This window comes from Lithobates pipiens, unplaced genomic scaffold, assembly GCF_037356315.1.
Source record: "Lithobates pipiens isolate NorthernLeopardFrog02 unplaced genomic scaffold, aLitPip1_a1.2 Scaffold_8, whole genome shotgun sequence".
NCBI lineage: Eukaryota > Metazoa > Chordata > Amphibia > Anura > Ranidae > Lithobates > Lithobates pipiens.
The window spans coordinates 483,142,976-483,170,056 of record NW_027507903.1 but is presented as its reverse complement, the minus strand read 5'-3'; the positions used below and the strand labels follow the sequence as shown (position 1 = coordinate 483,170,056).

The window sequence follows — 27,081 nt, the reverse complement described above, 5'->3', positions numbered from 1 at the left end:
GCATGGTCCAAACCAGACTCATCTCCTAATACACAGACATTAGCACACACTGACCTCATCTCTCCTCCTAATACATACACACTAGATTGCCAAAAGTATTGGGACGCCTGCCTTTACACGCACATGAACTTTAATGGCCTCCCAGTCTTAGTCCGTAGGGTTCATTATTCCGTTGGCCCAACCTTTGCAGAAATAACAACTTCAACTCTTCTGGGAAGGCTGTTCACAAGGTTTAGGAGTGTGTCTATGGGAATGTTTGACCATTCTTCCACAAGCACATTTGTGAGGTCAGCCTCTGATGTTGGAAGAGAAGGCCTGGCTCATAGTGTCCACTTTAATTCGTCCAAAGGTGCAGGCCAATGAAGTTCCTCCACCCCAAACTCGCTCATCCACACTATACTTTATATATAAAAGTATTGGGCCACCCCACCAAATCACTTGAAGGGAACTCTTAAGGTGTCGGCATACCAAGACATTTTGGGCAATTTCATGCTCCCAACTTTGTGGGAACAGTTTGGGGATGGCCCCTTCCTGTTCCAACATGACTGCTCACCAGTGCAGAAACAAGGTCCATAAAGACATAGAAGAGCGAGTTTCTGGTGGAGGAACTTGATTGGCCTGCACAGAGCCCTGACCTCAACCCGACAGAACACCTTTTGGATGAATTAGAGCAGAGACTACGAGCCCGGCCTTCTCGTCCATATCAGTGCCTGACCTCACAAATGCTCTTCTGGAAGAATGGTCAAACATTCCCATAGATACAATCCTAAACCTTGTGGACAGCCTTCCCAGAAGAGTTGAAGCCGTTATAGCTGCAAAGGGTGGGCCAACTCAATATTAAACCCTACAGACTAAAACTGGGATGCCATTAAAGTTCAGGTGTATATAATGGCAGGTGTCCCAATACTTTTGGTAATATAGTGTATATCAGGACACACTGACCTCTCCTCTCCACTCCTCTCAGACATCAGGACACACTGACCTCTCCTCTCCTCTCAATACACAGACATCAGGACACACTGACCTCTCCTCTCCTCCTCCAAATACACAGACATCAGGACACACTGACCTCTCCTCTCCTCCTAATACACAGACATCAGGGCACACTGACCTCTCCTCTCCTCTCCTAATACACAGACATCAGGACACACTGACCTCTCCTCTCCTCCTAATACACAGACATCAGGGCACACTGACCTCTCCTCTCCTCATACACAGACATCAGGACACACTGACCTCTCCTCTCCTCCTAATACACAGACATCAGGGCACACTGACCTCTCCTCTCCTCTCCTAATACACAGACATCAGGACACACTGACCTCTCCTCTCCTCATAATACACAGACATCCGGACAAACTGACCTCTCCTCTCCTCCTAATACACAGACATCAGGACACACTGACCTCTCCTCTCCAAATACACAGACATCAGAACACACTGACCTCTCCTCTCCTAATACAGACATCAGGACACACTGACCTCTCCTCTCCTAATACACAGACATCAGGACACACTAACCTCTCCTAATACACAGACATCAGGGCACACTGACCTCTCCTCTCCTCTCCTAATACACAGACATCAGGACACACTGACCTCTCCTCTCCTCCTAATACACAGACATCAGGACACACTGATCTCTCCTCTCCTAATACACAGACATCAGGACACACTGACCTCTTCTCTCCTAATACACAGACATCAGGACACACTGACCGCTCCTCTCCTCCTCCTAATACACAGATATCAGACAGATTGGCCTTTACAATGTTTTTCAGTGGTGTAAGAGTTAATGGTGGCCCCCTTTCCCCTCGCAGATTAGGGGGACAGTATGCAGTCCCCCCCCTTCTTTGAAATGAGAAGGCCAGATTAAGACTTGAGCCGTATTTTGTCGGGAGATTATGCCCCGGGCAGGAAATTAAACCTGCCCTGTCAGAGGGTGGTCTCAGCGCTGAGCGCAGTCCCTTCACATGTCTCACGGACTGTAAGCAGACAAGATCGGCACACATCACCGACCTGCAGAGCGCCCTCTCTGATCTCTCCGCAGGGATCCCAACGCAGGTAAAACTCCCAGCTCTCCTAAATTATAATCCGCATCCCTCCATCTCACCACCAGAATCTTGTTTGTAGTTTTTTTTTTGTTTTGTTTTTAAGCGTTGAGATGGTACTTGGACTGTTGACATCTATTCCTGCCCCCGGAGTTTACCATTTCAAAAAATAAGCCTCCACACACTGGCAATTTATGGTGGAAGATGTTTTATATGGTGACCAGAAGGCAGAGCAAAATAGAGGGCACTAAAACACGGGGAGGAACGCCAAACTCCATCCAGTTGTAGCCCTGGTGGGAAATACAAGGGGACCTCATAGCTCACCTGCTGTTAGTGTTACATTGTAATTCAGGACTTAAATGTCACAATAGACCTATTTTAGATAAATTCCCTAAACTTGTGTTTTTTTTTTGTTTTGTTTTTTAAACAAGATTTTTATTAGTAGAATTGTATTGATTTGTTGTAGTGTTTAAAACTAACAATTAACTATTTACGGTCAGTGCAGGCAACCCACTCAACCCCCTGCCTTCCTCTTGGTTTTGGAGAAACAGCTTTCTGAAGTGCAATTTCTACAAACTTTATTTCAGTTGCTCAGTAAAGATTTCTTGAAGCCCTTCAAACAATAACAACATCCATGTTCAAAAGGATGAAGGATGCAAATTTCCATATTCTAGATGACATCCACATTCTGGTTTTCTACATGTCACATACAAGGCACATGTTACGGACCTGAAAACAATGCCTCAAAGTAACTTTGTTCATATTTGCTGTACTTTGCATGCTGCTTTCACCAACACTGTCCAACACAGGAATAACATTTTACAGAAACAACCAAGTACTGTCCAGGGTGCTTTTCTTATTTGTACTAACATACAATTTTTCAGGACAAGCTTTAAGGGTATGCCCCCTTAATTAAGGTCTTCCTTCTGTTCATGTGCCCAATTCAGATAGGGATTTTGCAGGTGTGGTGGCAACTCTGCACATGCTCAGTTTTCAATGAGTTTCTATGTTGAGCATTTCCTCCCTATCACATCTGAGCAGCCCACGTGACTATAGAGTCAAACATGTGTGCTATACACAGTGGTAAATTACACTCCCCTCCCTCCCTCCTCCTTTATGCCCACTAACCAGCTAAACACAATGGGGGTGGGATATTACATGTAGATTGATGGAGGCTTCACTTCCCTCTTATTCTAAGACACAGGCTGGAGAGCTGTGACACAGCCTGTGACTGGCAGAAATCCGCCAACACTTGGAATGGTCAGTGGTGAGTAGTGGGGTCCCCCAGTGTTCTGTGTTGGGACCAATCCTGTTTAATTTGTTCATAAACAACCTGGAGGATGGGGTAAAAAGTTCAATCTCTGTATTTGTGGGCAAGAATAAGCTAAGTAGGGCAAAAACTTCTCCGCAGGATGTGGAAACCTTGCAAAAAGATCTGAAAAAATGAATGGGGTGGGCAACTACATGGCAAATGAGCTTTAATGAAGAAAATGTAAAATAATGCATTTGGGTTGCAAAAATATGAATGCAATCTATACATTGGGGGGGGGGGGACCTCTGGGGAAATCTAGGATGGAAAAGGACCTGGGGGTCCTAGTAGATGATAGGCTCAGTAATGGCATGCAATGCCAATCTGCTGCTAACAAAGCAAACAGAATATTGGCATGCATTAAAAAGGGGATTAATTCCAGAGATAAAATAATTCTCCCGCTCTACAAGACTCTGGTCCGGCCTCACCTGGAGTATGCTGTCCAGTTCTGGGCACCAGTCCTCAGGAAGGATGTACTGGAAATGGAGTAAGTACAAAGAAGGGCAACAAAGCTGATAAAGGGCCTGGAGGATATTAGTTATGAGGAAAGGTTGACAGCACTGAACTTATTCTCTCTGGAGAAGAGACGCTTGAGAGGGGATATGATTTCAATATACAAATACCATACTGGTGACCCCACAACAGGGATAAAAAAAATTTGCGGGAGGGAGTTTCATAAGACACATGGCCACTCATTAAAATTAGAAGAAAAGAGGTTCAACCTTAAACTACGTAGAGGGTTCTTTACTGTAAGAGTGGCAAAGATGTGGAATTCCCTTCCACAGGTGGTGGTCTCAGCGGGGGGCATTGATAGTTTAAAAAACTATTAGATAAGCACCTGAACGACAGCAACATACAGGGATATACAATGTAATACTGACATATAATCGCACACATAGGTTGGACTTGATGGACTTGTGTCTTTTTTTCAACCTCACCTACTATGTAACTATGTATAATTTTATTGGCAAAAAATAATAAAGACTTGATTTCAAATATATATTTGTATGACAATTTAAAAAAGTTTATTGATATTATTTACAGATTTTTACTCCAAATGCTTTTTTTATTTCGAACATGTGACCAGCAGCAGAGGACTAGAAGCTCCACCTGCTTATATTTCCCTGCAGACGGGTTGAGAATGATCTGGGTCATGTGACAGCTGTATATCAATTAGGAAAAAGGGTACTTGGACTTTTTTTTATTTTTTTTATTAAAATAATTAGAGTGCCATCATCCACATGCAAAATTAGAAGAGATAATGTAAATGAAAAAGTGTGTTTTTAGTATTACTTTAAATGTCTTCTGTATAACTAAATTCTCAATTCTAATTTGTAAGCAAAATCTTTTTGTTTAAGTCAAGTAATCTTACAAAGCTTGAAAAAAAAAATCAAATGACAAAAAATTGACAACACGGTGGGACTAAAGCTGCTCTGAAAGTTATTTGGCTTGTTTACCATTCTTTGTATACTGCAAATCAATATTTAAAAAAAAAATAATAATAATCTGTAGAAAACCATACAAGGGTATTCCCAAATCGATCAGCAAAGACCTCTAAAAATGATGTATTCACAGGAAAAAATTGTCCTTCCAGACACTCCGAGTGTACGCATATATGCGGCCTCGGCTTTTGGGGGTTATACCGGGATAATGCCCGCAGCTGCAGGCATCATGTCGGTACCATTTTTTAGAGCGGGCGATTGGCTTTCCAGGGATAACAACCGATATGGCTAAAAGTTGCTCGATTGTTATCCCGGAGGAGCGGGATGGGACATCTCCCCGTTCCCACTCCCTTCTGCCACTCTGACTGGGCCTCCTGTCCCACTGGGAGACCCTATCCGTGATCGGACACTTCCGGCGTCTAGCCACAGACTGGAATGAAGCCGTAAATGGCTTTGTTGCAGTCTCCTGAATGTAAAACACGGAAGCGACGTCACAACATCACTTCCGGTTTACTCAGTTGCCAATAGCGCTGGATTTAAAAAAATATACAGTATTCAGAATCGCTGTGCAAAAGAGGGATTGGAGGTCTTTTAGACCCCCGATCCCTCCATATAGAGTACCTGTCACCACCTATTACTGTCACAAGGGATGTTTACATTCCTTGTGACGGCAATAAAAATGATCAATTTTTTTTTTTAACACAATTTAATAATATAAAAATAAATTAAATAAATAAGAATTTTTTTTTTAAAGAGCCCCTGTCCCCGCAAGGTAGCACGGCAAAGAAAATGCATACGGAAGTCGCGCTCGCATACATAAATGGTGTTCAAATCAAGAGGTATCGCCACGATTGTCAAAGCAAGAGTAATAATTCTAGCACTAGACCTCCTCTGTAACTCTAACCTGGTAACCGTAAATAAAATTGAAAGTGTCGACTATGGAGATTTTTAGGTACCGTAGTTTGCGTGTGCGTGCAATTATAAAGCTTGACATGTTTGATATCTATTTGCTCAGCGTAACATTATCTTTCACATTATACAAACAAATTGGGCTAACTTTACTGTTTATTTTTTTTTTAATTCATGAAAGTGTCCCTTTTCCCAAAAAGTTGCGTTTAAAACACTGCTGCACAAATACCATGTGACATAAAAATATTACAACAATCGCCATTTTATTCTCTAGATTCTCTGTTAAAAAATATATATAATTTTTTTGGGGTTCTAAGTAATTTTCTAGCAAAAAATACAGATTTTAACTTGTAAACACTAAATATTAGAAATAGGCTTACGCATGATAGGGGTTATAAAAACAAACGTTTTGGTTTTACTTTTGTGAATAATTTTATGAAATATTTTATTTTGTTAAATTAAATTATTTAAAAGTAGTTAAATAGATCATTAAAACAGTTGTATTGTAGGGATGTGGAGGTTTTTTTGTCACAGAGTTTGTAGGACCCCCCCAAAAAATTGAAGATAATTCAAGTATTTAATACATGACCTCTAAATATATAACAAAAACAATCATTATTATTATTATTCATGATTTATATAGCGCCAACAGTTTACGCAGCGCTTTACAATGTATAGTACAGTACAATTACAGTACAGTACAATACAGAAGGCACAGGAGGGCCCTGCTCGTAGAGCTTATATTCTAAAGGAAGGGGGTGATGGTACAAAAGGTAATAGCTGTACAGAATGATTCAAAAGCAGAGAAAGGAAAACCCATTTTTTTTAAGCAGGACTCCAAGCTTTTCCTTCAGTCTTGCAGATCTGTATAGCCTCCTTTCCAGTGCTAAAGGTGCTTACTCTGATTCCACCACACACTGTGAGCTCATCACAATGTGCATTAGAAGTTATAGCAGGTCAACAGAGCCCACCTCATTTCCTGGCTGGGGGATATATAGCATAGGTGTTCAACCTGTGGCCCTCTGTTGAAGAACTACAAGTCCCAAGAGGCATTGCAAGGCTGACAGTTACAAGCATAACTCCCAAAGGCAGAGGCATTAGGAGAATTGCTGAGCACCCTTCACATATAGTATCATTTAGCTCTTTCCTCCACAGCCTGACTGTCTCATGCCTGACCCTTTCATTTATTGGATTTTAGTCCTTTTAATAACCAAGGGCTGACAGCTTGACAAAAGTAATGAGGTAGGGCGAGTGTGATGTTTTCAGGAAGTTATGTACAACACCCTGCTACCAGCCACCCCCTCCCATAGCCATGATCTGCCCGCACTGCGTAGAGAAGCACAGAGACCCAAACAATGACATCACTGGGCCTGAAATAAGGTATGGAATAAAAATGGAAAGGTTTAATTGAAACATTTCTTTAGCATGTTGATGAGGGAGGAAGAAGTGAAAGCAAAATATAAGTAAATTAAAACTTCCACACACTCAAGAATGACCATGAAACGTTCACAGGCTATGGTCCTGTCATCTAAAAATTTGCTGCAGCACAGCGAAAAAGTGATAACCATGAACAGGAGTATAAATGAATCGGTATTTTGTTTTGTATTCCCTTCCTCTGTGGTCACACAACGGTTATATTTTGCTGCATTTCACTTAACTAGCTTACTGCATAAATGTTTTTTTTGGCAAACAAAAAAAACTCCATACCGTATATATATAAGAAGATTAGATCCCTCAGTAACCAAGCAAATAACTACTTTTTAAGCTCATTAAGTGGTGTATGTGTAAAATGTTGCCACCAGCTGCGACAAGTTACATGTTAGCGAAAGCCTGCCATGTTTTCTGTTCCTACCTATTGAGTGAGCGCAGCAATTATATACTTACAGCTGTACACATGTGGGTGTGCACATACTGGAAGATACTGCGGAGAAGTGTATATACATAGAGTTGTATTATAAAGTCTTCTATTCAACAAGCTGCTGGAAATCCATGTTTGAAAAGTTGCAAGTGGAAATATCAAGGCAAACTTAAATATTTTTATGTAAGTGATGACCAGGAAGGCTTAAAACCTCTGAGGGGTTTATATTTTCACCGTGTATGTCCAATTTCACCCCAAATGTTTGGCTGAATTCGGACCTGAAACAGACCAAAAGGCCCAGAGGACTCCTGTGCAATTTGCACCGGAGCCGCTGCAGAGATCTGTGTACCAGCCCCATGGAGAGCAGGAGAATTTCCTGCTATGCAAATTGGATGCAGTAAAACCCACATCCAATTCACAATAGCATGAACCCAGCCTTACAGAGAGAGAAGAAACCCCCCTTTTAGAGAGTTGTTACCTTTTTTGGAAGATTTCTAATGTGGACATCTTTGCTTTAAATACAATCTGAATGTGAGGCTGGGGATATTAAAAGCAGTAAAAACCTGTAAAATAATTTACGTGCCTCCAAATAGCTACTGTGGGTAGAAAAATACATAGCGTACATCCAAATGGCTCATTCAATAAAACCTATATTGCCCAATCAGACTGTTGATGTGGGTTAAGCACCCCCATAATTTTTTAGGGCTAAAAAGCACATGCATTGTGCTGCACTGCTTAGGTACGTTGGAGTGCCATTCAAAGTAAAACCCACAACACACTACATTGCGGTTCGTACATTACCACGTGTTGCAGTAATGTAGCAAAACATGTTTTACCATGTGTGGGTAGATTCTAGCTATCTCATATCTATCTATCTGTCTGTGGACCAAACTTAAGTTACAGGTGCCGCTCAAGGCTCCACCAGGTCTTCTTTTATAGCAACTGCTTGGAGTGCAGACAAGCACAGAGCTTGTCCCGACTCTAGACATCTAATGGAAAAGTCCTGGAAGTCACGCCTCTCTGCAAAACCTGTAAAAAAGTGTAAGACAGCCTCAGCTTGGGCTCCAACCCGGTCATGCCCCAAAGTCTTTCATTCTGGAGTATGACTAAGCTCCAGGGAAACACATTGGGGACATGGCCTGGTTGGAGCCCAGGCTAAGGCTGTCTAAGCCCTTGTACACACGGTTGGACATTCTGATGGAAAATGTCCGATCGGACCGTGTTGTCGGATAATCTGACCGTGTGTGGGCTCCATCGGACTGTTTCCGTTGGAATATCCAACAAAGTTTTAGAGCTGGGCTATAAAATTTTCTGACAGCATGATCCGATTGGACTTTATCCGATCGTCTGTAGAGAATTCCGATCGGCTAAAGTGCCACGCATGCTCAGATCAAATTCCTAGACCAAAGCTATTATCTACTAGACTGAACGTAGTCCCGTCGAAACGAAATAACGTCATCACGTTCTGAACGATCGGATTTTCCGACAACTTTGTCCGACCGTGTGTATGCAACACCGGTTTCGGACAAAATCCGACGGATTTGGTTGTCGGAATGTCCGACCATGTGTACGGGGGCTTACACCTTCTTATGGGTTTTGCAGAGACTTCCAGTACTTTTCTCTTTTCCATTACAGTATTGATCTACTGTATCTCAAATATGTCCCATATCTATCTATCTATCTATCTATCTATCTATCTATCTATCTAAAAACAGTCTCATATCTATCTAACATTGATCTGCCTCACATCTATCTGGGCCCAAACAATCTATCTAAAAATGATCTCATATCTATCTATCTATCTATCTATCTATCTATCTATCTATCTATCTATCTATCTATCTATCTATCTATCTATCTATCTATCTATCTATCTATCTATCTGTCTGTCTAATTGATCTTCCTCACATCTATCTCAGACAATTTTCTATCCCAAAACTATCTAGCTATCTATCCATCCCACATTGATCTGCTTCACATCTATCTGGGCCCATTTACATTTCTGTACCCTGTTAACGCACATGCAATATGTCACACATTAACATGGATTGCATTAAAGCAGACCATTGAATTGAATGGGCTTTCAAGCACAAATACATTCCAAATATCAGACATGTCACATTGCCATGTGTTGAAGTGTGTTACAATGCATGCGAGTTGCTTTATTGTATCGGGGTGCTATTCATCACGTATGGCACTGCAATACGTCAAAGCATGTAGTACATGCTGTCGCAATTTAGAGATATAAATCAATCATCTATTTTATTTATTATTTTATTACAGGTATTTAAATAGCACCAACAATGAGTGGCTGTATATTAACCTCCCTGGCGGTGATCCCGAGTCTGGCTCGGGCTGGGATTTCAGTACCATAAGCGGTAACCCCGAGACAGACTCGGGATCGCAACGCTGGATACAGGGAGAAAAGTTACTTACCTTGTCCCCTGGATCCAGCGATGTCCTCCGCGCTGTGTGATCAAGCTGTCCTCCGCTCGATTCACACAGTGCCCGAGTGCCGCCGAGCTCCGTTCCCTGCGACGTTACGGCGCACGGGAGCGGAGATCGGCACCAAATTCTAAAAAGTTAAAACACACAAAACACACACAGTACTAGAATCTTACAGATTACAGTACTGTATAAAAATATTACACACCCCCTTTGTCCCTAGTGGTCTGTGCAGTGTCCTGCATGCACTTTTATATTATAAATACTGTTTTTTCTGCCTGGAATTTGGAGATTGTCCATAGCAACCAAAAAGTGTCCCTTTATGTCAAAAGTGATTTTAGACCAACTAGAAAACAGTGATAAATTATAATCATTTGCAGAATTGAGCGATAGCGATTTGTGGGGAAATTCGTCATCAAACACTAAATCTAATGACAGCGACAATTCTGCAAATGAGCAAATTTCAGTGTTTTTGGATTTGATTACATTATTGAATAATTTTTATTATTATTTATTATATTATAAACTTTATCATACCCAGGATGTCTGCTAGACTCTGGTTTGAACAGATTTAAGAGAGTTATTCCTAAGAATTACAGGCCTACAATATAAAACGCCAAATTTCCATGCAAAATAATTGTACCGCATTCAGCACCTAAAATCAGAACTAATCATACCGCCAGGGAGGTTAATATTGTACATTCACATCAGTTCCTGTCCTCAAGGAGCTTGCAATCTAAAGTACCTAGATCTCATGAATAGATCTTAGGACCAATTTTACACAGGGGCCAATTAACCTACCAGCATGTCTTTGGAGTGTGGGAGGAAATGCATGCATCATAGGGAGAACATGCAAACTTCATGCAGGTAGTGTCATAGCTGGGGTTGAAATCGATGACCCTAGTGCTGCAGGGCAGGAGTGCTAAGTACTAAGCCACAGTGCTGTCCATCCATCTTATAGATACAATAACATTTTATTTCACTTACTATGTAATTTGGCCAGTGGTGTCCAATCTGTAGCGTAAAACTCTATCTATTTATCTATACAGCATGATCTGTACGGTAATCCCTAAACTTCCTTCCTGTTTTCCAGTGAGCACATACATAAATCTCTTTCGCTGGAGCTGGATGTGGATACAGTGACAGAGAGAAGCTTGCAGTACATTAGCCCCCCGTTGCCCGCTGTGCCTCTGTAGGGGTTGTGTGTGCGTGAGTACATTGCTAATTGGTTTCATTGAGCTATGCCTGTAGGTTCCTGTGTTATGTAGGTCACCTCTGCCCTTGTGAGATGCACTGTGCTTGGGGGGGACGGATGAGGGGGCAGTCAGACCCGCAGCATATGTAGCTGGGACACTGACGATCCGCAAGCCCCCAAACCAACGCGGGTCCCTCTGTGACCTCAAATCAGCTGCTTCCTGTCTTGTGCAGCAGTAATGATAATGTGATGAAGGGAGGCGAGGGGACAGAAGTGACAATGCTGCAACAGAGGATGAAAATTCAGGAAAATTATCCCAGAGGACTCAATGATGGGACTGGGTGAGCACCCAAGTGGGCAAGTAATCTGGGGAAAGATCATATATTTCCCCATTTATCCTAACATGAAATCTCTCCCTTCCCCTGTAAAAATGTGCTAACTTTCAACCAAACATTTATAGTAGCTCACAAAAGTGAGTACACCCCTCAGATTTTTGTAAATATTTTATTATATCTTTTCATTTGACAACACTGAAGAAATGATACTTTGTTACAATGTAAAGTAGTGAGTGTACAGCTTGTATAACAGTGTAAATTTGCTGTCCCCTCAAAATAACTCAACACACAGCCAATAATGTCTAAACCACTGGCAACTAAAGTGAGTACACCCCTAAGTGAAAATGTCCAAACTGAGCCCAAAGTGCCATTTTTTTCCAGCACCCTTAACCCTCTTGGGCATGAAGCTCACCAGAGCTTCACAGGTTGCCACTGGAGTCCTCTTCCACTCCTCCATGATGACCTCACAGAGCTGGTGAATATTAGAGACCTTGCGCTCCTCCACCTTCTGTTTGAGGATGCCCCACAGATTCTCAATAGGGTTTAGGTCTGGAGACATGCTTGGCCAGTCCATCACCTTTGCCCTCAGCTTCTTTAGCAAGGCAGTGGTCGTTATTTTTTTTTTTTTTTAAGTAGAGAGTCCAGTGCAGAAAATTCACCACCAAAGTATCTGAGAAATATGAGGATTCAGCACGTGTGTAAGAAAGAATAATGTTTTTAGGTAGACACCATTATTTCCCGATTTTGCCTGCTGCAGTTTTCTGTAGATACCGGAAAATGCATCTTTTACATGTGCACAGGCTTATTCACATGTAAGGCTGCAAAAAGTTCAGTAACCCAAAGGGAGCAATCAGCTATTTATTTCATTCAAGGCTGGCACTGTGATTGGCTATAGTGGGTAAATGTGCTTTTTCATGTTGTGATCTGATTTATCTAATAGATACTTGCTTCCAACAAATCCTTGTAATCACCAGATCAGCTCTAATATGGTGGAGGAAGGCTTTGTTGATAAGCAAAAGCCAACTCTAACCATAATGCTAACGTTACCACTAACCTGCTAACACTAATCCCAACACTAACCTTATAGCTAACACGAACACTAATGCTAACATTAGCCCTCCTATAGCTAACATGAACCCTAATGCTAGCACTAATCCTAACCCTAACACGAAAGACAACACTAATGCAAATGCTAACTTTAACCCTAAAACGGACACTAATCCTATGGCTAACACTCTGATGCTAACATTTACCCACCTATAGCTAACATTAGCCCTAATGCTAACACTAATCATAGCCCTAACAATAACACAAATGCAACATACAATAACATTAACCCTGAAGTGGATACTGATCCTAACCCCAACACTAACCCTAAAACTAACCCTAATGCAAACACTTATCCAACACTAACCCTAACGCTAAAAACAGGCCCAGGAACCTCTGTAACCCTCAGAAGCCATTTAAAGCCCATTGCACCCTTAAAAACTACTACAATTCACTTTCATTTGGCCTTCCCTATTGACACCAATGCATTTTGGTGAAGTCAAAATTTCTAGTTTTATTCTTAATTATTAATACTGTATATCTGAAAATATGGCTGTTTTAACTGGGGGACATAGATGGATATACTTCCTGTTTCACATTGGCATTTTCCTGCCCCATGACTGCCCCTGAATGCTGGCTGAGGGGTATGTCTCACTACCACAGTAATTGCTGTGTGTATGCCATATCTGATGCTGTGGGTCTCTCGGAACAACAGCTAAAGTATTCGCCCCCCCCCCCCCCCCACCCCTGGTATTTTTCGTGTTTTGTTGCCTCCCAACCTGGAATTAACATGGATTGTTGGAGGATTTGCATCATTTAATTTACAGGACATGCCCACAACTTGGAAGATTTTTTATTTGTTTTATTGTGAAGCAAACAACAAATAGGGCAAAATAACAGAAAACGTCACTATGCATAACTATTCACCCCCCTAAAGTCAATACTTTGTAAAGCCACCTTTTGCAGCTATCACAGCTCCAAGTCACTTTGGATAAGTCTCTATGAGCTTGCCACATCTTACCACTGGGATTTCTGCCTATTCCTCCTTGCAAAATTGCTCCAGCTCCTTCAAGTTGGATGGTTTGTGCTTGTGAACAGCAATTTTTAAGTCTGACCACAGATTTTCTATTGGATTGAGGTCTAGGCTTTGACTAGGCCATTCCAACACATTTACATGTTTCCCCTTAAACCAATCAAGTGTTGCTTTAGCAGTGTGTTTGGGGTCATTGTCCTGCTGGAAGGTGAACCTCCATCCTAGCCTTAAATCACACACAGACTGGTACAGGATTTGCTCAAGAATAATATCCCTGTATTTAGCACCATCCAGCTTTCCCTCAACTGTGACCAGTTTCCCAGTCACGACTGCTTAAAAACATCCCCACAGAATGATGCTGCCACCACCATGTTTCACTGTGGGGATGGTGTTCTTTGGGTGATGTGTTGGGTTTGCACCAGACATAGCATTTTGGGAGTCTCCCACATGCCTTTTCACAAATTCAAAACGTGCCATTTTATTTTTTGCTGAAAGTAATGGCTTTCTTCTGGCCGCTCTGTCATAAAGCCCAACTCTATGGAGCGTAAGGCCTATTGTCATCCTAAATACAGATACTTCAGTCTCTGCTGTGGAACTCTGCATCTCCTCCAGGGTTACCTTAGGTCTCTTTGCTGCCTCTCTGAGTAATGCCCTCCTTACCCGGTCTGTTCGTTTTGGTGTAGGGCCATCTCTTGGCAGGTTTGCTGTTGTGCCATGTTCTTTCCATGTGGTTATGATAGATTTGATGGTGCTCCTAGGGATCATCAAAGATTTGTATATTTTTTTATAACCTAACCCTGACTTGTACTTCTCAACAAAATTGCCCCTTACTTGTTTGGAGAGTTCGTTGGTCTTCATGGCAGTGTTTGGTTAGTGGTGCCTCTTGCTTAGGTGTTGCAGCCTCTGGGGCCTTTCAAAAAGGTGTCTATATGTAATAACAGATCACGTGACACTTAGATTGCACACGGGTGGCCATTATTTCACTAATTATGTGACTTCTGAAGGTAATTGGTTGCACCAGAGCTTTTTATGGGTTTCATAACAAAGGGGGTGAATACATACGCACATGCCAATTATCAGTTTTTCATTTCTGAAAAATTGTTTTATGTATGTATTTTTCTAATTTTACTTCACCAATTTAGACCATTGTGTTCTGATTCATAACATATCATTACTAAACTAAAGGCTGTAATGTAACAAAATAGGGAAAAAGCCAAAGGGGATGAATACTTTTGCAAGGCACTGTATTTTGCAAGGTTGAGAGGTCGAAAACACAGGGCAGAAAAATAGGCAAGTTGGAACCCTGGGGGACTCCACAGGATTTTCTGTATTAACCACTTATAAAAGCCTAAAGGACAAGTTTACTCTAGACAAAAACAACGTACACTACATGCATGCGATAACTTACTGACTACAAGCTACAGAAGGACCTTCACTGATTCTACATTATACCGTTTTATAGATGGAAGAAGGCATTGGTTTTTTGATGGAATTGCATTGTGTGCATTGTCTAGATATCAACTGGAACCTAAGTAGGCAGAATGTTTTTGGAGAACATTTTTTTTCTTCTCTCATAATCATAAAGCAGATTTTCCTTTTAAATATGTATAAGGATTTTGGGTTCTGCCCAGCAATCTGAAAAATGTTCAGCAAGCTCCCGCACACTGACAGATACAGGGTAAACCGGAGGACTGCCACAATCTGCTTGCAGCCTGCCAGTCATCCGATAATCCCAGATTTGTGGTGCCAGCCATATTTTTATATTAGAGCATCTTGTGTGGGGATTGAGGACTTTCACAAAAAGCTGATGACATAACATCTTAAAGAGAACCTGTCAGCTCCATCGCAAGTGACAGCAGCACCTACTGAAGCAATACACTAACTCCAGAAGTCAGCTTTGTCAATATACCTGTGGCTAGGACTGAACAGTTTTTCCACCAAACTGAAAGAAATACATCATTTTAAAAATGTTACATTTTTTAAACTAGAATTTCCATTACAGCTCAAAAAGAATCTGGAAACGGTGGGTAAAATGCCCCTAGTGTTTTCATGTTAAATGCAGCATTCTAGTAATGTGTCACTTTTAAGTTAATATTGCAGTACTCCCCCTGCCAATGCCTTAACCTGCTTTTATTTCCAGAAAGATGTTGGCATCTTTGTGAAGGCATCACCCAGGGCCATCATCTACTTCCTGGGCTGAGATGCCAGCTCAGAAATGATACAATCATGTAAATCCTGGGGCCGATGCAGTTCTTGGCTGCGTTCACAAATGTCTGACATAGATGAGTCCCTGATGCAGCCTTTGTGACTTGCTACAAAGTACAATGTTGGAGTCTGTTTACTGGGTAGAGGAGACTGAGGAAATACTTGCTCCTCTTTGCAGCAGACTGATGACATCACCTCAGCCTAGGCAAAGTCACCAAACTGGAGCTCAAGGAGGAATTTTCTTTTTTACTAATAACAGGTGACACTTTTCTAAAAAATGACACAGTTCCTGTATATTTGGATATTTCAGAAATTTATGCAGACTTACAAAGTTACTTAAAGGAGAAGTACAGCCAAAAGGCATAGCTCCTGCACCCCTTTGACCCATTTTCAGCAGACAGTGGACTGAAGCCTGCTGTCGGCTGATGTCACAGAGTCAGTCCAGGCTGGAAAAAGATTGCAACAATATGGTCAGGATCTGCCCACAACCCTAGAACGTCAGCCTTTCAGCAAGTGGCTAAGAGCCTAAGCTGGCCGCTTCAGACTCCTCCACAGCCCAGCACTCCAGTGAGCCCTGAACTAGAGAGCAGTCCCCAGCTCTCTGCTCATGGAGCTCTGAGAACCGAGTGATCTTTGATCGTTCAGCTCTCAGTCTTAGAGCCAGTGGGGGACCGATGCAGCATTCACCTAGGTAAGTATGATTTTTGAAAAAAAACTTCTCTTTGAAGGTTCCATATTTAGACATAGCTCTCCATCAATCCAAACATGCTGCAACCCAATCAAAACCAGTATTAGTGACATAATTAGGGCACTTTCACACTGGGATGGAAGGGTGTCGGCAGTAAAGCGCCGATTAGTTTAGGTAGTTTTTGCTGCACTATTTTCACCCGCTAGTATGGTGCTTTTAACCCCCACTAATAGCCAAAAAAGGCTTAAAAGTGCGCGCTTTGGCGGAGCTGCCCATTGATTTCAATGTATGCACCGCTCCTAAAGCGCCTCAAAGATGCTGCTTGCTTGACCATTTTTAGCGTCCTGCCAGCACACCACTCCAGTGTAAAAGCACTCGGGCTTTCACACTGGAGTGACAGGAGAGGCGCTTTACAGGATATATTTTTAGCGTTATGGCGTCTGTAAAGCGCCTCAGTGTGAAAGTAGCCTTACTGTATTTCATGACCTCAATGTGGTGCCACTGTTTTTTTAGACCACATGCGATGAGCAAGTATGATTGCATCGAATGGCAAGTATTTTTTTTTCTTAGGAAGGCAGTCAGAAAAATATAAATCAAAGGACTGCAGTTAACAATTAAAGTATCTACAATGCAAAACAAAATGTAAATAGTATATTATAAAAAATTTATATTGCAGCTTTTTTGGGTTCTTAAATATGGTGGCTGCATTCATTTTCTTTGCTCTTTGTTATTTTTGTCCCCTTTATATTTTCCTGCTAGTAACACAGGATAGAGTAACTGTATCTATGGAGGAGAAGCATTGTCACTGTAGGCTGCTCCCCTTATCTGGACTACAACCCACCCACCCCCATCTCCAATACATAGAGGGGAGGTGTTTGTAGATGACAGAAGATAGCTGTGAATGCTGATAAAAAAAATTAAGTTCAGTGCACAGGAATTTAGGAGGACATTGGATTTCTGGCAGGATCAATTTATATTTTTCGGTACTTAGCCTGGAAAAAAAGAAAACTATAGCAGCCACCACATCCAAAGACTGGAAAGTAGTGATATATTATATTTTTGTCCTTAGGTTTAGATATGCTCTAAGATCAAAATAAATATTATACTTAAAAAAATGCACAGCTGTCAATATGTTGGCCTCTGTAACATGATCCAATAAAGCAGACATAGAACAAAGTGCAGTATCGGAAACATTGCATGTAATGTACACGCAAAGTGCAATCCAAGTACAAAGAACCAGAAACGTGACACTGACCGAGTGAGAGACAATAAATGGCGTGCAGAGGGTGGAGCAGACAGGAGGACAGGGTTGGGTTGAGTATGCACTGACAGTTCCTCGTACTGTGTCCCCATACACTGACTATGTTTATTGCATCTATCCCATCAGACTCCAGCCAGCAGTGTCCACCGCAGACTAACCAATGTGAAGTGGAGACGCCCAGCGATCAGAGTGCGTGACAGCAGGATGCGGGAGCCAAGCTGGCACTTTTCCTCTGGATGGGCGCAGGGATCCCGTAAGTAAAAGAGTATCTGCAATCTCAAAGTCGATACATTGTTGCTTGTTACTCTCATAATTTGTTTTAGTTCTTGCTAGAGATGAAGGAAACAGGAGTAACACGAGTTCCTCACTTATTATGATACTCCTAAATATTTCTGTGCAGTTTTAATTGCACAGCAACAAACACTCCTGTACAATTGTCAGCAGATTGGAAAGTTCTTTAAAATCATTTTAAAATTGTCTCATCAGAAGTTGCTGGTACTTTCGGCAGGAGTTCATGCTGAGTATGTGTCTCTTGTCTGAGTACAATGCAATTTATAATAATTACAAACATAACTAGGCATTCCACCAATGACAGTTCAGTGCTGTGGTAGATGACAGTTAACGAGTGTGGAGTCTCTGTGTCTGCACACCTGTCACAGCCGCTATGAGGGTTTTCCACTTCCCTGCGCTAAGTTCCTAGGTTTGCACACCTACTGTACCCATTTGGAGGGGCTGCCACCATCCTTGTACCAAGTTCTCAGATCTCAACACCTACTGTGCCCACTATGAGGGGCTCTCACCATCCCTGTGCTGAGCTCTTGGGTCTGCATACTACTGTGCCCATTATTATAATACAGGATTTATAAAGCGCCAACAGTTTTCTGCTGTTATTGTGGTCTGCAGCTTTGAATACTGCGCACCTTTGTCCTGTGTCATACCATGTAGCATTTTCAGAAGGAGAAATGACAACGACAGCTGCACATTTCCCTTATGAAAGCATTACATTCAAGTCCAAATGAACTTTCAGTTTTTTTTTCTTCAGAAAGCAGCCACATGATAAGCCCGAAAAGCCTGACCCCTGCCAGCACACTGCAGAGAAAGACCCTTGCCACCTGTATGAAACCAGTAGTCTCTCCCACACGCCACTAAAAAGTCAAACCTGTATAGTTCTGCCATTAACAAAACTTATTTCCCTGCTAACTGGAAAACTCTAGCTCTGACTCAGCAGGGGGCGTATCAGACCTGTGCAGAAAGGCCACTGCTTCCACCCAAAGAGCAAGGTTCCTTGAATGGAGAATGATGGCTTCTTTACACATGCTGTGGCTGCTTTCCAAATACATTGAATACCTTTAATTTTGATGAACCTGAAATGTAGTTAGTTGATTTAAAGTGAAAGTGAATTTGGGATTTAACTGAAAACTTATTGGTTGGGTATTATGCTATTGCAGAGACTACGACATACTTATTACATGTCTGTTCATTCTCTCACCACCAGTTACCAGTTAATTACAGCTGAGAAACAGATTCATGTTCTCCAGTGTTACTTCCATTTTTCCTAATAAAGGTTCTTATTGACATGCAACTTATTAGTAACCAGTTAAGCATGAAAACATCCTACAAACAACAACATAAATACTCACTTTAAAAGAAAAATGTGTCATGCACTGTTTACTTTAAAGAAAAATATGTGAGAACTTGTTATTCTGGTGCAACAAGACATTAATGAGAGACGGGGCGTCCAGCAATGTGACCTCAGGTACACCCATTTTTAGGCCTGATTCACATCTATGCATTTTTAGTGTTTTTTGCATTTCGCTGATTTGGACTACAGAACGTGTTCCGTAGGAAACCATGCTAAAGTTGTTGTAAACCCTTTACAACCACTTTTGCCTACAGGTAAGCCTATAATAAGGCTTACCTGTAGGTACCGTGCACAGTTTAGGAGATATTCACTGTATACGCATGTGCTGACGTCATAGGCACATGTGCACTGAAGAAACAGTTTGTACACACCATTTCTTCAGCTTCTATGCCATGACCGGTGAGTCCCACGCATTTGATATCCCAGCTCTGGCCAATCACAGCGCCTGCAAACCCGGAAGTAACATTCCGGAGACATGTCGCCCATCACAGCAGTGTATGGGGACAGCTGCAAAAGCATTGTTCTAAGGTAAGTGATGCATACTAGCTCATTATGCCTTTGTCTTGCAGGTTGTTTTTTTTTTTTTTTTTACAACCACTTTAAATGAACTGTAGTGCAAATCTGCAAAATGCAAAAAGCACTAAAAATGCATAGGTGTGAATCAGGCCTCAAGGTAGCTACTAGCAGAAAACAAAGTGGCAATGGGTGAGTCTGATCAAAACGAAATATCTGCAGCAAGATTTATTTTTTATTTAATCTGTCTTTAATTAAGTAAATGTTATCTGTTAGATTGCCAGATGCCCTTGAACACCAAGAAAAAAGGAACAACTTTTCCAGATCAATTATGTTAACATTTAAACGATAACTGAAAAAAAATAATGGAAGAGCTGCAATAATTAGCTTTCACCTAGAAAGTGTAGGTATGGGACCTTTTGAATGCATATCGCAGGACTAAAAAATGGTGTTACCTGCTAAAATGAAGAATTATGCCGCGTACACATGACTGGACTTTCCGGCAGAATAGGTCCGTCGGATATTCCGATCGTGTGTGGGATAGTCCGATCGCTTTTCTTAAAAAAATTCAGACGGACCTAGAAATAGAACATTTCAAATCTGTCCGACGGACTCAATTCCTATCGGGAAAACCGTTCGTCTGTATGCTACGACACATGGGCAGCTATTGGCTACTGGCTATTGAACTTCCTTTTCTAGTCTTGTTGTACGTCATCACATTCAAAACGAATGGACTTTCGAACTGACTTTAGTCCGTTCGTGTGTCCGCAAGTCCGTTCGTTTGAGGTCCGTCGTAACTCCATCGGGAAGACTGTCGTACCCTTTTTTGCCGGAAAGTCCGATCGTGTGTACGCGGCATTAGAGTTCAGCCTGGAACATTTCCCTTGCTCACAGAAAGCGTGTAACCAAAGGGCTAGATTTTTAGCCATGTGACCACAGGGAGCCTGGAGCAACATGTTCTCCAGGAAAGGTATTCACACTCTCCTGTTAATCTTTATTTATCCACCTGAGCAAGACTATTACCATTGCCTTAAAGCCATTGTAAAGGATTTTTTTTATTTTATTTTAAGGGAGGATGCTGATGCCTAAACATTTTTTAACCTTAATGCAAGGAATGCATTAGGCTTTAGAATCACTTTTACTAAATAGCTTGGAAATTCACAAGTTATTATATTCTTCAGAATCACTTAATGTGGCACTGTATGATATTATTTATTCATTTGCATATTGTTTTAGGAGATCTTGTATAAGATATACAACCCCAGTTCTAAAAAAGTTGGGACGCTGTCTAAAATCTACATAAAAGAGAATACAATGATTTGCAAATCTCAAAAACCCATATTTTATTTACAGTAGAAAATGGAAAACATATCAAAGATATTGGCCCCTTTCACACTGGAGGCGTTTTTCAGGCGTTAAAGGGCTAAAAATAGCGCCTGTAAAATGCCTCCCCTGCAGCCCCAGTGTGAAAGCCAGAGTGCTTTCACACTGGAGTGGTGCACTTGCAGGTCGTTAGAAAAAGTCCTGCAAGCAGCATCTTTGGAGCAGTGTATACACCACCCCTGGACATTGAAATCAGCGCTTTGCAGGGGATTCGGCAGCGGCACTTTTTGGGCATATTTAACTCTTTCTTGGGCCACTAGTGGGGGTTAAAAGCGCCCCACTAGCGGCCGAAAAGCACAGCTAAAAACAACAGTAAATTGTCACTAAAACAAACAGCGCTTTACCGCTAACGTGGTCGCACTATGAGTGTGAAAGGGGTCCTAAACTGAGAAAATGTACCATTTTAAGAAAAAAATAAGGTAATTTTGAAATTGATGGCAGCAACCTGTCTCAAAAAGTTGGCACAGGGCCATGTCTACTACAGTGTAGCTTCCCAACTACTTTTATCAACACTCTATAAATGTCTGGGAGCTGAGGAGGCCAGTTGCTGTAGTTTTGAGAGGGGGAAGTTGCCCCATTCTTGCTTGATATAAAATCATAACTCTCAAAAAAATGATAACTTATCAGCAGTCGTGGGTTTTCTTTGTTGCATATTTTGTTTCAAGATTGATGTTCCAAATAGTTTCAATTGGTGAAAGGTTTGGATTGCAGGCAGGCCAGTTAAGTACCTTATGCCCCATACACACGATGAGATTATCGGACGAATGATCGTCCGTTTTTTATTGCATGCTAATCTCAGATCGAATCTGATGAGTTTACTAAAGTCACGAAAATTCCCGCACGTCAGAAAAAAAATTCGGTAGTGATGTCATGTGTTGTAATGCATTTGTATTGCATTTTTGAACGATAGCTGTACTGATTAAACGAAAATCGTACGATCTGGCAACGTACGAAAAATTTTTCCGTGCATGTCCGATAGAATAATATCGGATGAACTGTCCTAATCGGCTCTCGAAAGCTCTGTACTAACGATCCGATTATCGTACGAATGCTTCAAAAGCGGTATTTTCCGTACGATTTTCGGATCGTGTGTACGGGGCATAAGATGCACTATGTGGTTTACCATTGTCCTGCTGATATTTGCAAGGCCTTCCCTGAAAAAGACGTCTGGTTGGAAGAATATGCTGCTATTATTCTGGATATATCTTTCAGCATTGATGGTGCCTTTCCAGATGAATTTTGGCTTGTCTGACCACAAAACAGTTTTCCATTTTGCAATAAACCATTTTAAATGAGCTTTGGCCCAGAGAAGTGGGCAGCGTTTCTGGATCATGTTTAGATATGGCTTCTTCTTTGCATGAAAGAGCTTTATCTTGCATTGATCTAATATTGCATTTTGGCTTTGTCCCTTGCACACAAAGAATTTCTCCAAATTCTCAGAATCTTTTGATGTTATCTACTGTAGATGATAATACGTATCACGTATCATATGTAGATGATAATATATTTAACCACTTGACCTCCGGAAGATTTACCTTCCTTCATGACATGGCCTTTTTGTGCTATACGGCGCTGCATTACTTTAACTGACAATTGCACAGTCATCCCCACAAATAGAGCTTTCTTTTGGTGATATTTGGTCACCACTGCGTTTTTTTGTGCTATAAACGCAAAAAAAATAAAAAAAATTTTTTAATTGAATTTCTTCATAAATGTAGGCCAATATGTATTCTGCTACATATTTTTGGTTAAAAAATCCCAATGAGCGCATATTGATTGGTTTGCACGAAAGTTATAGCGTCTACAAACTATAGTATATATATATATATATATATATATATATATATATATATATATATATATATATATACTGGAATTTTTATTTATTTATTTTATTTATGCTAGTTATGGTGGCGATCAGCGACTAAGCCCTCGTTCACACTGATGCAACTTGTCATACGATTTGACAGTTCCAAATCACACGATAAAGCGCACCCTATAGTCGGCAATGGAACCGTTCAAGTGCGACTCTGACTTTGCGTTGCTGAACCAAATAAAAAAAGGTTCCTGTGCAATTTTTCTGATTTCAGGTACAACTTGCATAGACATCTGTGCATGAAGTGGCACAGATGTCAGCCAAGTAGCACCTGAAATCGTACTGACCTGAAACTTTGAAATCATGCTCAAGTGAAGTAGCATGATTTCAAAGTAGCATCAAAGTGAACCAGGGCTTATAGTGGGACTGTGATAGTGTGGTGGACACCTGAAATCGTACTGACCTGAAACTTTGAAATCATGCTCAAGTGAAGTAGCATGATTTCAAAGTAGCATCAAAGTGAACCAGGGCTTATAGTGGGACTGTGATAGTGTGGTGGACAATGTGACACTAACTGACACTTTGTGGGAACCGGCGAACTAATGCAGTGATCAGTGCTAAAAAATATGCACTCTCACTGTACTAATGACACTAGCTGGGAAGGTGTGTCTAACTAGTGTTTATGTGTGTAATGTGAGGTGCTTTCGCTAAGGGATGTGATGGATTTTTTCCTTGAACAGATCAATTGAACACCGGCACGTTGTAGCCAAGGAATCTGAATGAGTTACTACATTGTCCACACAACTCTTGAACTTCCGAAAGCAGCACTATACATAAGACCCGCCCCCCCCCAGCCTTGGGTCTCATAGCAGTTGTACAGATATCTGCACGTGTAGTTATGATCAGTGGCGGCTGGTGCTCAAAATTTTTTTGGGGGGGGGGGGGGGCGCAAACAAATTGAAAAATTCTGAAAAAAAACCCATCAATTGCAGCCTCACTGTGCCCATCAAACACAGCCACTGTACCATCAAACGCAGCCACTGTGCCCATCAATTGTCACCACTGTGCCCATAAAATGCAGCCACTGTATCAACAAACGCAGCCACTGTGCCCAAACGCAGCCACTGCGCCCATCAAACGCTTCCACTTTTCGATCAGTGGTGGCCGGTGCTCAAAATTTTGGGGGGGAGGGGGGGGTGCAAACAAAAAATTCTGGAAAAAAAACCCATCAATTGCAGCATCACTATACCCATCAAACGCAGCCACTGTGCCCATCAAACGCAGCCACTGTGCCCATCAAACGCAGCCACTGTGCCCATCAAACGCAGCCACTTTGCCATCAAATTCTGCCACTGTGGCATCAAACGCTGCCACTGTGCCCCATCAAATGCTACCACTGTGCCTCCCCCCCGCCCTCTGTCTGCCCGGCACTTTCCCTGTCTTGGTGGGGCAGCAGGTGACGGGTAACAGACTCGAGCACCTGATTGGCGGAGAGGCAGTTCAGTGTTAGGAAAGCTAATATTCTTTTGCTTTTCTAACACAGCTGGGTGAACTGTGAGCCCCAAGCATGGCACTCACTGTTTACCTTTTTTGACGCCTATTAGAACCTATGGCTCTAATCAGATACTTCAAAAACACCCCCTGCTGCTGTAATTCAGGTGCCCAGTGCCTGAAAAAGGGCCGGGTGCCTGAATAGGGGGTGTAAGCAGCAGCCATGGATAGATCCATGCAATGCATGAATCTATCTATTGGTGATAGAGGGACTTGCGCCCGTTCACCCTTATGGACGCACTGCCACTGGTTACGATCTTAAGTGCAGCATAAAGATGTACAATTTATCTATATTATGACGTTATAGCATGAGGCTCATGTTTTCCTATTCGTTCCTACTGAATTGGCAAGCTGCAGTATTGGTACACACAACCAAGACACGCTACAGACATGAACTGATCAGGCCAACAAAATTTGCTCTGTGATGGATACAATGTTGTTAACGGTTATTGGAATTGGTTTCCTCTCTGTATCTGTCTCTCTCAAGTCAGATACATTTATCAATGCCCTAGAGGGAAGACAAAGCGCAAAGAGAAACAGCCGATCGTTTATCTAATCAAAGATTCATACGTCTCGTTGCAGACACTTTGAAGCTAAATAGAGAATTCACAGCCAAGAACCTGGAAGCCTCTGTGTATAAAAGTTGTGCAATCTGTGGCCTCAGGGCAATGCTGGGCTAGGCTGCCCTAGCGATTCCAATCACAGGCAACAGAGGTTTAACTCCTTAAAATCAACGAGATTGATTAACATCAGTTGAGATTAAAATGGCCTTTGTGGTTTAGCTCCTAAGGTACTGTTGCACTTTTAAAATGTATAACTTTTCTAACAGAGTTGTCACGAGTATAAAATGGGGGGATTCCATTGCTGAACAGGGTAGTAGCCTGGCTGTGTGCTGATGCTAAAGAGATAATAACTTAAAATTTTCCATCAACCTGTATTTGCTGCATGCTTCAAGACTGAGGCTTCGGATTTAGACCCAGTCTGCCTGAAGTCTACATTGAACAGTATAGAGGGCAACATGACTGCAGACCAGGACTGAGAACAAGGATGATTTTTTTTTCCTATAGACCTGTTGGTTTAATGTTGTAAGGCCTGGAGCCATACATTATAGTTTCTGCACTGCACTTTTGTAATTACTATAGAAACAGATCATAAGCAGCTGCAACAACGTATCCCCTTCAAAAGTTAAAGTGGTTATTAAGCCACTCTAACCTGTATACCCCATCAGCACTGTCTCCTATTGTAGTGTCCCCCTCTGTGTGTGATTTATAAAAATAAATGCTGCAAATACCTAATTTCACTGCCGACATTGCAATCACATGACTGGTCAGCTTTCTCCTTTCCTGCTTTTCTGAGAGATGCAGTGGGCGGGACTGAGATTCCTCTGCTGATGTCAGTCTGGAGGGGAGGAGGAGAGAAGGAGAGAGCCGACTGGTCATGTGATCGCAATCTGGCTCCTAAATGAGGTATTTACAGCATTTATATTTATAAATCATTCACAAAGGGGGACACAAAGGGATCTAACGATCTCAGCAATACCTCACGTGTGTGGTTTCAACACCGTTTTCAGATGTGGGCACGACTTACGTATTTGTTCACTTCTGCGAGCGAGCTCGGTGGGACAGGCGCTTTAATTATTTTTTTATTATTTATTTTACTTTTTATTTTTCCACTATCCGTTTAAAACATTTTTAAGCATCCATTGTAATAGAAAAAAAGCATGACAGGACCTCTTTAATGTAAGATCTAGGGTCAAAGAGACCTCAGATATGACATTCACACTTAAAGCGGGGTTCCACCCTAAAGTGGAACTTCCGCTGATCGGAACCCTCCCCCCCTCCGGTGTCACAATTGGCACCTTTCAGGGGAGAGGGGGGTGGAGATACCTGTCAAAGACAGGTATTTACACCCACTTCCGGGCATAGACTCCCGTGGGAGTCTATGCCTCTTCCTGTCCTGCCGCGCTGTCTGCGGGGACACACACGGGTCCCAGAGACAGCGCGGACAATTCCTATTGCGCTGCGCGACTCGCGCATGCGCAGTAGGGAACCGGGAAGTGAAGCCGATTCGCTTCCCTTCCTGATTCCCTCACCTAGAATGGTGGCGGCAGCAGCCGAGAGCCGAGCGATCGATCGGCCTCGGCTGCCAGCATCGCTGGACCCCGGGACAGGTGAGTGTCCATTTATTAAAAGTCAGCAGCTGTAGTATTTATAGCTGCTGGCTTTTAATATTTTTTCCCCAGTACAGTCCCGCTTTAAATGCAATAAAAAAAAGTTTTTGTTTTTTTTTCAATAAGAAAAAAATTTCCCCTTTAAGACCATTGGGTGGAAGTGACGTTTGATGTCGCTTCCGTCATCCAATGGTATGGAGCCGAGTGGGGGCCATCTTTCCCTCACCC

General features: G+C 41.9%; 2 protein-coding genes across 7 annotated transcripts in view; one reads left to right on the top strand and one right to left on the bottom strand.

Annotated features, from left to right (window-relative positions):
* Nucleotides 1-27,081, bottom strand: part of CACNA2D4 (calcium voltage-gated channel auxiliary subunit alpha2delta 4) — a 398,531-nt gene that overhangs the window by 124,039 nt on the left and 247,411 nt on the right. The gene's annotated exons all lie outside the window — the stretch shown is intronic.
* Nucleotides 1-27,081, top strand: part of LRTM2 (leucine rich repeat transmembrane protein 2) — a 108,685-nt gene that overhangs the window by 45,279 nt on the left and 36,325 nt on the right. Inside the window, exons 1-2 of one of the 2 annotated variants that reach the window (XM_077468885.1) lie at nt 1,953-2,064; nt 17,905-18,031. In XM_077468885.1, the coding sequence (XP_077325011.1) occupies nt 17,983-18,031 (49 nt within the window). In that variant the 5' untranslated portion in view covers nt 1,953-2,064; nt 17,905-17,982. Of the gene's footprint in view, nt 1-1,952; nt 2,065-17,904; nt 18,032-27,081 lie in introns of those variants that run through there. The other variant, XM_077468883.1, reaches the window with a different exon arrangement.